This window comes from Trichosurus vulpecula, chromosome 7 (assembly GCF_011100635.1).
Source record: "Trichosurus vulpecula isolate mTriVul1 chromosome 7, mTriVul1.pri, whole genome shotgun sequence".
NCBI lineage: Eukaryota > Metazoa > Chordata > Mammalia > Diprotodontia > Phalangeridae > Trichosurus > Trichosurus vulpecula.
In genome coordinates, this window is record NC_050579.1 from 87,828,136 (window position 1) to 87,841,235 (window position 13,100).

Here is a 13,100-nt window from a genome sequence, read left to right on the forward strand (position 1 = left end):
GGCCAGCCAATCGGTCCCCAGGACCAAGCACATCAAAGGGTGCTCCTGTCCAATCAGGCATGTCCCCTCTTCCCAGGGCCACATGGGCTCTATTTATGGGGGGCATAATTACTACCCCTAAGACCAGTTTCTGTCTCACGTACAGAGAGTTCAAGTGGAATTAACTTTAATCCCCCCTCCCCTTTCCCCTGACCCCCTCCCCCCAATTTCTATCTATCCACTCCTTCTAAGTGTGCATCTGTGCACTGGGAGACTTCGCAACTTCTTCCTGCGCTGAGTTTTCTTGCAAAGGTGGCAACCTGGCATAGCTGAAGGTGGCTCTCCAAGAGTGAGTTGGACCTTTGGGGGCGGGGGAGGGGTGGGGGGTGGGGAGGGGGAGCAGAGAGTGAGAGGATGAGCTCCCCCAACACTGAAAGCTCTGGGAAGAGCCTGCAGTACCGAGTAGACCATCTGCTGAGTGCCGTGGAGAATGAGCTGCAGGCTGGGAGCGAGAAGGGGGACCCCACAGAAAGCGCCCTGCGCGTCACCCTGGAGGAAAATGAGCTCTGGCTCCGCTTCAAGGAGCTCACCAACGAGATGATCGTTACCAAGAACGGCAGGTAAGGCGTACGGTTCTGAAAACCGCGATTTCATGATCTTCCTGCTCCAAACTCTCTTGGGCAAGTCATTCGTCTCTCTGGGTCTCGGTTTCCTCGAAACTCTGTAAAATGAGAGCGTTGGATTAGATGCGACCCTGACGTCCCATTCAGCTCTTAAACCTCCAGTCTTGTGACTCAGTTTCTGGTTGATTGAGGGTAAGCCCTCTAATTTAGGGGGCAGGTCTGCTTTTCTGCAGTCTGGAGACACACTGTGAAAGGCTGTGAATATGGACCTCACTTTCTTTGGGGAGAAATCTTTTATGTCCTTTTCTTCTGGGAAATACTGGTCCTTCCACCCCACCCTATCCTTCTTTTACACACACACACACACACACACACACACACACACACACACACGCGCGCGCGCACACACACACACACACACCACATTCACTTTAGAATGCAGATTTGAGCTAGGCATCAAGAGTTTGTTAGCTTGAAAGGCCAGGGCCCTGGATTGGTATGCATTTATACTTTTCTCATACACATCTTTAGCCACTAGCCCTATGGGAATGCAGAGGAGTGTATCAGGAAGCTTGGAATCTTTCAGGACCTGTGTGGACATGTCGGGTTTCCTAATTTTCAGTTCTTCCTCTTCCTTTCCTCCTCTACTTCCTACCTCCCTCTAATTTTCCTCTTCAATTCCTGAAATTTCTCTGTCTTGCCTTTTTCATAGTATCCCTGCAACCAGCCAAGAAATGGGAGGAAGAGAGGCCCCTTTGCTGGGCTCTGAGGGCCATCAATTTAAACATTAAGAACTTGCTACATACTAAGGACAAAATTCTCTGAGCATAACAAACAGCTTCCCCCTCTTCTTTCCCTCCCCTACCCCATCCGCCCTCATCTATGGCCCTCTCCTGTTTGCTTCCCCCCCTTTCCAGGAGAATGTTCCCGGTGCTGAAGGTGAATGTATCTGGCCTAGATCCCAATGCTATGTACTCTTTTCTGCTGGACTTTGTGGCTGCAGACAATCACCGGTGGAAGTATGTAAATGGAGAGTGGGTGCCAGGGGGCAAACCAGAACCACAGGCCCCAAGCTGTGTCTACATTCACCCAGATTCACCAAACTTTGGAGCTCACTGGATGAAGGCACCTGTCTCTTTCAGCAAAGTCAAACTCACCAACAAACTCAATGGAGGGGGGCAGGTAGGTCCTCGCCTCACTTTGACATACTCTTGGGTGGGGAAGTGGGTCCTCAACTGAGAAGATAGAAGGGCAGACACGGGGGGGGGGACACCCGGTAATCAATCTCTTCAGGGAAAAGAATCCTACCCTTTCCCCTTCCTGATTCAAGATTTAATTTCTTATTTATAGAAAGCTGATATAACAGTAACTCCAAGTCTATCAAAAATGTCAAGGGCAGGAGGTGAGGAAAAAGAAGCCTAAATTTAAGGATTAGATGAGGGATTGGTTACTGTGCAGCTCCCCATTCCCACCCCCAGATGTAGATTTCAGGTATCCCAAGGCTAGGGGTACGTATTGAGTTTGATTATAAACATTTCTTTTAGTAAAACGAAATGTCCCCCTTAATATTTACAACTCAAAGCTTGTTTCAACTTGTAGTAAATAAAAATTGTTTTTCTAATTTTCTTTTCTTTTGTGGTTGGGAATAGTTAGTGGAAGACTTTGTTTCCTGCCAAGATACAAAACAATCCCAGGTTTTTAAGGGCTTCCCTAGGTATTATGGAGGCCTCAGGTCTTAATTCTGCCAAACCAAAGACTTTTCTGATTGGCTTTCATTGACTTTAATGGTGCTTGTGTAGCATATTTCTCATCCCCCTTTATGAAAAGGTTATCCTTCGAAGCAACATAAATAAATACCTTGAGAGAGATTAACTGACTATGACCCAAAGAACTTTTTTTTTTCTTAACCATAACATTCTTTGATTTGGGATGCATTTGCTATGCTTAAGACATGCATGCTGGGTTCTGGAATGGCCATCTTCCTCCTAAAGGTATTAGTGTCAAATGAATGACTTTTTCTGATGAAGCTGTTTTCTTCACCATGCATGCTAATGGAGGACTTCTCTTGCCTTCCTCAGATCATGCTGAACTCCTTACACAAGTATGAGCCCCGAATCCACATAGTGAGAGTCGGTGGGCCCCAGCGCATGATAACCAGCCACTCCTTTCCTGAGACCCAGTTTATAGCAGTTACTGCATACCAGAATGAGGAGGTAGGAAGAACTATTCAGAATTGCTTTTCTTCTGGGATTCCACTCTCTAAGAAAATTGGAACTTGGAGCTCCCTACGAAGAAGAGGGTGGGGGTGGGGGGAGAAGAGATAAGATAAACAGAGGAAGACTTGGACTTTTTTTAAAGGGATCACATTTGGTTCTGCTATTTGGGCAAATACATTTTGCATTCTGTTCAGACATTTAAAAGTGCTTACCTCTGGACTAATATTAAAGTTTCAAAGCACGTGAATCATGTTGGGTATGTTGGAGGACAGGCTTAAGAGAAATAGGAAGGAGAGGAGAGGAAAAAAAAATCTAAAATGAAATAATATGATGAAGTATGGCTCTTGATCTGTGATTCCATAGCTATAAAGCTCTTTGGATGAAGAAATTCTCTATACTAGGCTACAAATCTATAACTTCTAATCTTAGAGAGTGGACTGGGGCCCTCAGGTCAGCAGCAAGTATGTTTCAGAGGTCAGCAGTTCTAACCCTCAAGGCCAGATGTCTATCCACTAGGCTAGGTCAGTTTGCCTCTCACTGGAACTATCCATACATTATCAAATGAAATAATGTATGTAAAATATGGTATAAATGTTAAAATGCTATATGTTGTTTCTCAGTCATTTTTCATTCATGCCTGACACTTTATAATATATATATATATATATTTTTTCTTGGCAAACATGTTGGATTGGTTTGCCATTTCCTTCACCAGCTCATTTTACAGATGAGGAAACTGAGGCAAACAGGGTTAAGAGAGTTGGTCAGGGTCACACAGCTAGTTAGTGTCAGAGGCCAGATTTTGAACTCAGGAAGATGAGTCTTCCTGACTCCACGCTGGGCGCTCTAACCACTGTGTCACCTAGATCCTCTGAATACTATATAAATATATACAAATATAGTAGTACTAATACTACAAGTAAATAGTAAGAAAGGTGTTTTTTGCTTTTGTGGAATTTTTAAAAATGACAAGGCATACCATTTCTTTAATTCTATCACAGAGTGCTGTGTCTAGAGCTGAGAGGGTTTGAATTGAAGTTCTGCCATTTGGCATCTGTGGACAAATCATCTGACCCTTCAGTCTGAGTTTCCTCATTTGTAAAATGAGAGAGCTTAGACTAGATGACAGTCAGGATTCCTCCCAGCTCTTAATTAGTGTAAATTAAGATAGATAGAAAAGGTTCTTGCCTATCCGAGTTGTCCAATGAGGAAAGAAGACTGTAGAATCTTCTTTTGACTTTAAAGGAGAAAGATCTTCTCTATCTGGGATAGAATCCTTTGTTTGGATAGTTGGGGGGTAAAATCTCAGGCAGAGATTTAATAGAGATGTCAACAATCACTGTTTCCCTGACAGAGCTTATACAACAGTGCCCTCCGGGATTTGACAATTTCTTTTAACAAATCTGTTAAATGTACGTGGCTAAATTAGAATCTAGCAGAGAAGGTGGAGGTTTTGTCTTTAAGGTCTTATTGGACATTGTATACACCCCAAAATTAATCTGAGACAATTAGATGGTTTTTGTAAACTTATTAGGGTGAATCTTCTTCAGGAAACTGGCTTTAAGCAAACTGTCTACGAATGATACTCATGGAACTTTTCTTTAGAACATCATTTGTCACAGAAGACTTTCTCGTGAAAAATTCATTTGGATATTTGGTGATTGTTGATCTTTTGTGGGGTGTTGTTTAGTACTAAACTTAGTACTGGGGCAATGCAGAAGTATATTAGCAAATTAAATTTCTTGTTGTTTTTCAGATCACAGCTCTTAAAATTAAATACAATCCATTTGCAAAGGCTTTCCTTGATGCAAAGGAAAGGTGAGAGAATTCCTACTAACCATGCTCACTCAGCAAAGTATACAGAAGCTCAAATATTAGTTCTATCAAAGTTCCTTGGAGGAGTTTTATTTTTTGACAAGATTAAATTTATTTTTTTACAGAAGTGACCACAAAGATATATTGGAAGAATCAGGAGACAACCAACAGACTGGATACTCACAATGTATGTTATGCACTGAACTATTGTTTTAAAATATACTTTGTAATTAAATCCTAGGAGATGGAGATAGACCTAGAAGACAAGGAAAGTAATTTTGAGGTCACTGAGTGAAGGCAGGTTAGGAAAATTGGCCTACTTCTGGGTACAGGGCACAGAAACTCATAGTAAGAATGATGCTGATACCACCTTCCCTGTACTGATTACCTCCTCAATTAAGATGGGCACTTCTCAGGCTTTGTGAACCTATGTAGCTAGGGAAGTTGTATTTGACCAGGGCTATGTTATTATGCACTTCTGCTTCCTTGCACACATATACTGAGGCAGCTTAACAGGTGGGAAGAATCAGGGCCAGAAAAAATGAAAGGAGAGGAAGAAAGAGAGAGAGACATTTCCTAGGGGTTCCTCAGAGTCTGGCCCTTGTCTGGAGGGAGTAAAGGAAGAATGTACATCAGCAGAGTTCACTTCTAATAAATGGTGCTAGTCGGGTGAATATCATAGGAACCAACCTTGTGGTGAGATCTGCAGGAAATGGGAATCTTTCTTAAACTTCAAAGACTGAATTGATTCAAGGGGGTCTAGTTTTAAGTGTTCCTGGGAGTCCTAAATCCAGTCCCAGGTCATTGTAGGGTCTCAAAAATTGCTCTGTGATGCACCCAAGGCAAAATTGAATTGGACCAGGTGTTCTGTGAGGCCCGGGGAGGCTTACCAGTCAAAAGTAGCCTCTAGATGGCTTGTAAGACAGATGAAAGGTTAGGATTTGACTTCACACTGGTATGCTCTGGGTTTAGTACCCTCTTTGGCGGGGAGGATGTGGTGAATTCTAGACAAATAGGGCTCTCCTTATACAACCACGGTGGAGCCATTCGCCCTATGGATATTTTAGGAGAGAGTGTTTCCCTGATCATATGTTAGCTTACTCCCTCTATATAGAGCAGAGATCAGAGCTTTTTGAAAAGTACTGCATGCAGGCAAAGCAATAATGACTGGGGAGTTTGAGGTTTAAAAGTAATGATGCTATTGGAACCATCAAGGTTATGGCTGGTAATTTTAAGTGACAGTAAGGAGATTAACAGACACTTCTGATTAAAAACTTGTTTTCCTCTTTTTTTCTGAATATGTAGCTGTTTATCATCCTGTGGTAGTTAACAAATCTCTTCTAAAGTAACTCAAAAAGTACTTAAAGCCACTCAAAGTAGATGATAAACAAACTGGGATCACAGATGAGGTTTCACATATGTTGTGGGTATATCTGCTCAGCTCACTTAGATCTTGTCTAAGGAATTGTTTTAGTTTGGCAATTGTGAGCCATTCACTTACTCAAATTAATTGTCCCCCTTCGGGGTTTCTGAAATAAGTGACCACGTTTTTCCAAAAGGAAATGGAAGAAAAAATGGATTTCAAATTACTGAACTGTGTGTGTGTGTGTGTGTGTGTGTGTGTGTGTGTGTGTGTGTATTTGAGAGAGAAAGACAGAGACAGAGACAGAAGAGAAATAGGCAGAGAGAGGGAAGAAACAGAGACAGACAGAAGAGAAATAAACAGAGGGGACAGAGACACAGAGAGACAGAGACGGAGACAGAGACAGACAGAGACAGAGACAAAGAACATGAGGAAAGAAAGTATTTGGGGGATCCTTCAAAGACATCAGAATCTGATCTTGTAGGCATTATTAACATGTTACCTAGGTTCCCTAAATGATGCTTTTTTAACCACAAATCTTTGCATTGTCTATTAAGGTATGGTGAGGTTGTGATCTGCATTGTACAGAGTTCTCCACAGTGATGAAATTGTGCCTACTTAAAAATATTAAAAGTCAGTATTTTGGGGTTAGGGAAGATTTAAACTCTGAATCTTGTCAATGGCTGATTCAAACACTGAGTTCCTGCTTTTGTACCCAGCACACGTATCTTCTGATTCATTTTTACTTTCTACATAACAAAGCTGTTTGCATGAAAGCTGATTTGAAGCTGTGTCACGGGAATTAAGGAAGGAGGGAGATCAGAGGTCTAAGGGAAATGTTTGCAAAAGAAATACAATTTAATGAGCAAAACTATGTATTTTACTAAACCATATAGAACTTACAAACTTTTTCTCTTGCTCACTTTCTGATTTAATGAGCCCCAAAGTGATTCAGTATTCCTTTCTCACAGTAGGAGGGTGGCTTCTTCCTGGAACTGGTACCCTTTGCCCACCTGCCAATCCCCATGCTCAGTTTGGTTCTCCTTTAGCACTCTCTTCTACACATGGCTGTGAACGGTACCCCCCACTAAGGAACCACCGATCATCTCCTTATCCCAACCCATATACTCACCGGAACAACTCTCCAAGTAAGTCTGATGTCTGTGATTAGTTGGTGGTTACCAAGAAAGGTTGATTATTGTGAACCCAATTTGACCTGCTTTTTGGAAAGGGAGTGAATGCACATAGACATGGACCTGGGAGAGAGAAGAGAGGGAGGTGATAGAGAGGGAGAGATAATTGCCTTCTTATGCTTTTTGGATATTTATCCTGGAATGTATGTATGTCCATGAAACTTAAGGGTGTCAAGGTATCTTACTCATGCAAAATAAAAGAATATGGAAAAGCATTAATGAAAGTCACCCAAAGTTAGTCAGGAACATAGCTTATAGAGTGTCTCCTTCTATCGAGGGTTAGATCAAAATGAGTAGTACTTACCAAGTACAACTGCTCTTCCTTCGCCACCCCAGGAATGTCTACCGACAACATGAAGAGGGCAGTTAGACTCTATATAAATATTGGTATTGGAAGACACTGTTAAGGGAGGAATCATATCAGATACAATATAATATAATAATCTTTCTTTGTTTTTCTTTTTCGTAAAATCAAATGTAAATAAACACACTATTTGAGTATAAAAATGTCTTTGACCAGGGATTTCTCTCTTCCAACTAAAACTCAACTGAAACCATGAAATTTATCCCCTTGGAAATGGAACCTGACTTAGAACCAAACTTGGATTTCAATGTTTTGCCTACCTTCCCCTCAGAAATTGTGTATAATCTATCCTACATTATATTTCATATATCCTAGTTAATGGAGGATCTCCTAACCTTCTTTGTGCCATGGATATATTTTCAGAATATTTTTAAATGCATAAAATAAATTACATAGGATTACAAAGGAAACCAATTATGTTGAAATACAGTCAGTTACAAAAATATTTTTTAAAAACCAAGTTCATGGACCCCAACTTAAGAACCCTTGATTAGTGTAAATTATGGACTCTGCTGATTTCATATGTATCTTTTTTATTCTCAACTAGATTTAGAAATGTCTTCAAGAATAGGGATAATATGGTTCCCTCTTCTAGCCTCCAACATCAGTAGATCAATAAATACTTGTCATTAGTACTCTTTGACCCAAGAAGGTGCCTTTTGGAGCTCTCCCTTACATTGCTGGCTCAAGCCACAGAGGAGCATAAAAGAGAAGAATGATAGGTTTGCCTGGTACCTTTCTACTCCCTCCAAAGGGGCTCCCAACAACATCTGTTGACTTTAATGATCCTACCAATAAGAAAAGCCTAGATGTCACCATGAAATAGTACCTCTATCACCAAGTCAGCCCCTGAAAAACAATATGGCCAAAGAAATTAGATGATATTTATTTAGTAAGGCTGCACCAAGTGCTTAATCCTTCTCTATTTTAAATTTTAAAAAAGATTTAATTAACAAGTTCATAGACCTAGACCTGGGCGGGTAGGTGGTGCAGTGGATAGAGTGCTGGGCCTGAAGTCAGAAAGACTCATCTTCTTGAGTTCAGATGTGGCCTCAGACACTTTATAGCTGTGTGACTCTTGGCAAGTCATTTAACCCTGTTTGCCTCAGTTTCCTCATCTGCAAAATTGGGCTGGGGAAGGAAATATTTGCCAATATATTTGCCAAGGAAACCTCAAATAGGGTCATGAAGAGTTAAATATGTCTGATAATAGCAAGACTTAGACCTAGAGCCAGAAGGGACCTCAAAGGTTAATTTCACATCTGAAAAAGTGAGAAATATAAGTGACTTGCCTAAGGTCACTCAGCTGTCAGAGACAGGATGTAAGCTCAGATACTCTGACTCTTTTCAAAACTTTGCAACCATCCACAAAAGCATTAAAAGAAAATTGTTTTAAAAGATAGCATAGAAAACTCCTAAGCTTCAAGTGATTTTCATTTTACTTTTTAAAATTAATAATAACTAGCTTTGACAAATTAATAGCAACAATTCAAGTTTCCTTCCAGTTCTTCTTATGTTTTACGTCAGATTTTGACCCTCATTTTATTTTGTCACAGTCTTAGTACATGGACTGTTCTAATACTGTTACTCATTCTCTATCACTTCATTTGTCTTCCTGTATTTCTCTATGTTTATGTGTAATTTCTTATCACTCAGTAATAACTCCTTCCTATTAATATACATATTTTCTTTATGTAATCTTTCCCCCCAACTGAGCAATTTTAGGTACGTAGAATATTTCTTCTGCTCACTGAAATGTCCACCTAAATAGAGCTTACCACTTCTAAGGTGTGTGTGTCTTCCAATACCAACTGTTTACTTTCTTTTCTAAGCATGTCCAGTTGGCACAGGTCTCAAACTAGTCTAAAAGCATTGGCATTGAGCATTGAAACAGATATTTCTAACAGGCAACAATAATTTGGATTACATCAATTGTTTGACCTAAATGTTTTGATTAGCATTTTTAATTTGGTATCAAGTTGAATTTTTTGTTTAGGAGATGCCCCAGTAATCTTTTTTTCCCCCATAAATTCCCTAGCCTATTCTGACAATTCTTCCACCTGTCTGTCCATGCTTCAATCCCATGACAACTGGTCCAGTCTTGGAATGCCCACCCATACCAGTATGCTGCCCATGAGTCACGGCAGTGGCACGTCTCCAGGTTCTAGGTAAGAGTTATACAGTATTATTGCTTCAAAGACTGTACAAAATCATGACTTGGACCCTTAGCAGTTGGTACATTGCATGGGTGAATAATGAAGCTTTCTTCATATTTCAAGAGGGAGCTAGAGCCTCCTCCTTGATACTTGCCCTTCTGGCTGGCTTAGTACATGCAGAAGAGAACAACAGCCAGGAGCCACCTTCATGTAGGCTTTGGAGCTAGCTGGGGACTGGCGGACAAGGTAGCTCGCACCTCATGTTGTGGCCCAGGTTCAGCTTTGAGGCAGTGCCCCCTTATGGTGATGGAAAGATATGAAAACCTCTCCATTCTCATTTAATCCTCAAACATGCATCCTTTTTGCCCCGCTCATTAATGGGGAATCTCATTATGCAGCTCCTGTTCTTAAAGTATAAGTGGATGAAATTGGTATAAATCAAAGAGTTAGTGGATGGACTTGGGGGTGGGAGCAGGAAGAAATGGACGGAGGACATGATGCTAAGTGCTTCAAGGCCTCTGCCCATGGCCAAGGACTTCAAATCCATAAAAAATATAATTCTTGTAATCATTCATGGCTATAAAGGGTCATGACCTTCAGAACTAGAAGGTACCATAGAGGTGATCTAGATTCTCCTCCTCCTCATTTATTTGTTCAGATGAAGTAATCCCCAATTCATTTTGCAGATAAAAGGGCCTCAGAAAGATCCTAAGTAACTTGTCTCCAAGGTTGTACAGCTAGTTGGAGAAGACTTAGGGAAAACATGATAACTGTGTTCCAAGCCTAGGAAGGGATGTCATGGAAGAGAAGGATTAAATTTGTTCTGTTTGGCCCCAGCAGGCACAACCAGAAGCAATAGGGGGGAAGATGCAAAGGGACCAATTTTAGGCTTGACAACAACAACAAAAAAATAAAACAAAGCTTCCCTATCATTGCACCCATATGAAAGTGGAATAGGTTCCTTAAGAGGGGATGGGATCATATCCCCCTCCTTGGAAATGTTCAGCCAGAAGCTGGATGACCACTTGTCAAGTATGTTATGATGGGGATTCTTTTCAGGTACGCATTGGACTATATTGTTGCTGAGTTTAAATCTACTTACTGTTTGACCCTGGACACGTCACTTAACTTCTGTCTGCCTCAGTTTCCTCAGTTATAAAATGGGAATCATAATAAGCACCTACCCCACAGGGTGTTTGTGAAGGTCCAATGAAATAGTAGTTGTAAAGCACTTCCCATATTGCCTGGCACCTAAGTAGGGACCTAATTAATGCTGGTTTCCTTTTCCTTCTCCCCCATTCAACTTCTCAACATTCTGTGATTGCAACTCCTAGCTCTGTGTCAGGAGGCTCCCTTTTATAAGTTACTTATTTCAATGTACATTTTGTGTATCTCTTACTCGATTGTAATGTCCCACACTCAGGATCTGTGTATTGGCCATCTCTGCATTTCCCCTTAGTATTTATGCTAGCGTCTTTGGACATCGGTTGCAGAGCTAGGATGAGAACTCAGGCCCCCTGACTCAGTTCAAGCTGTCATACTTAAATGGCTTTTACTGTGGGTGACTGAGTGCACAAAATGACATTGAACTGGTCCCTGGTTTATGATAACTTCCTTTCATAGGCTAAGAAATATTTTCGGTTAGTGTGAATTTTAAAGGATATAGCACTGGGAATCAGGAGAGTTACTCTTCGTTCCTACAGTCCAATCTGGACTGGTTACAATCTGGAACCATCCCACCTTTCCAGATTTTATCTTAACAGTGTTGTCCTCTATGCTCTTGACTTTCTGAACTAGCCTAGTCCAGAAGGATGGACCAGTCATTTCCCCCAGCCTTCCTCTGTCATTTTCCTGCCGCAATGGTATTTTTCCTCCTGGCCCTTATGCCAGGGAGTTATCCATTCCTCTTAGCCTTTTGAATCCTACTTGATTTAAAACTTAACTCAAATGCCTTGGGCCTGTAAGAATCTTTACCAGAAAACCCCAAGCTGGTAAAGGCTTTGCCTTTCCCTCTTTTAATACAGTTGGTTATGTATCTTTCATATTCCTTCCCTCTAAATTACAAACTTCAACTGAGATGCAAATATTGTATCTCCTAGCCGGAGACTTAGTAAATGTTTGTGGTGTAATTGAATTCGTCAAATGCTTATTGTGTATGTTTATGTAGGAGAACACTAGACTAATTATTTCATTTGTGCTTTAGCATCTTTACCTACTGAAGAGAAATCAAAATGAAGGAGAGATGGAGTCCTGGAAAACCAGAGCTCTAACCCTTCTTCCAGACACTTTAATTTTTCTGTCTTGGTGGAAGTAACAACCTCTCTCAGCCTCAGTTTCTTCAAATGTAAAATGAGACTAATAATAGCACCAGCCACATCGGGATTCTGTGAGGGTCAAATGAGAAAACAAAACTATCTAAAAATATCTAAATATGTATCTAAAATAGCTAAAGTGCTTTGCAAATGTTAAAGTGATGCACAAATGTTAGCTTTTCTTATTATTATAAACTTCCCTACTTTTATCCATCTCACTCTGCTTTGGGAAAAATATTTAGATATACAAGTTTTTTTGATTACAAACAGGATTTTGTTGCTGTATCCACCTTGTGCACCGGCTCTCTCCCCCCCTCCCCTCCCCAGTGGCTGGCTTCTCTGTTCTTTACTCACTCGGGTTTTCTTCATTCCAGTCAATATCCTAACTTGTGGTCCGTGAGTAACAGCACCATCACACCAGTGGCTCAGTCGGCAGGGATGTCCAATGGGCTGGGAGCTCAGTTTTTGCGGGGCTCCACTGCACACTACGCTCCCCTGCCCCATGCAGTTTCAGCCTCCTCTTCCTCTGGATCTCCACTGTATGAAGGCAGTGTCTCAGCCACAGATATCCCCGACAGCCAGTATGATGCTTCAGCACACGCCCGCCTTGCAGCCTCGTGGACAACTGTATCGCCACCTTCCATGTAAATCGAGACACTTTTTTAAAAAAGAGTTGCACAGACTTTTTTTTGCTGTTGTTTCCTCTTGATTCCCATGGGTTGATTTGGTCTGTTCCTAAAGGTCTCTCTTAATGGTGTAGAAAGAGTTCTGGACTACATTTAAAAGAAATGAAAGCTAGATCGCTGTTTTAGCAAGAGTATGAAGTCCCCAATTCTGGGAAAGAGGAACAGCAGTTCAGTCTTGGACTTGGGTTTGGGCTTCTTTACATGTCACCGGGAATTGGATCTAAGACAAAAACAAAACAAAACAAAACAACTAGCCAGTCTGCTTTCACCTAGGTTTGTTTGGCCGGGACCCAGAAATTTCAGGAACGCGAGGTGCCGCTCCGTATTTGATAACAAAATCTGGACACCAAACCTAATGGTCCCCATCTTGTCCTTTTGTTAGTGAGGTGTCTG

General features: G+C 41.3%; 1 protein-coding gene across 2 annotated transcripts; it reads left to right on the forward strand.

Moving 5' to 3' along the window:
• Positions 1 to 393: 393 nt before the first annotated feature.
• TBXT (T-box transcription factor T) lies at positions 394 to 12,669 on the forward strand. Of its 2 annotated transcripts, XM_036769007.1 has the most exons (8): positions 394 to 599; positions 1,520 to 1,784; positions 2,681 to 2,815; positions 4,575 to 4,636; positions 4,759 to 4,820; positions 6,968 to 7,144; positions 9,592 to 9,721; positions 12,396 to 12,669. In XM_036769007.1, the coding sequence occupies exons 1-8, from the start codon at positions 394 to 396 to the stop codon at positions 12,667 to 12,669; spliced, it is 1,311 nt and encodes a 436-aa protein (XP_036624902.1). The 2 variants fall into 2 exon arrangements, with proteins under 2 accessions (XP_036624902.1, XP_036624903.1); XM_036769008.1 differs by lacking the exon at positions 6,968 to 7,144.
• Positions 12,670 to 13,100: the final 431 nt, after the last annotated feature.

Excerpts from the sequence above, each read along its gene's own strand:
- TBXT (XM_036769007.1), top strand. The coding sequence starts at position 394 with ATGAGCTCCCCCAACACTGAAAGCTCTGGGAAGAGCCTGCAGTACCGA. Across the intron at positions 600-1,519 it reads ATCGTTACCAAGAACGGCAG|GAGAATGTTCCCGGTGCTGA; the intron begins GTAAGGCGTACG and ends CCCCCTTTCCAG. Across the intron at positions 1,785-2,680 it reads AACTCAATGGAGGGGGGCAG|ATCATGCTGAACTCCTTACA; the intron begins GTAGGTCCTCGC and ends TGCCTTCCTCAG.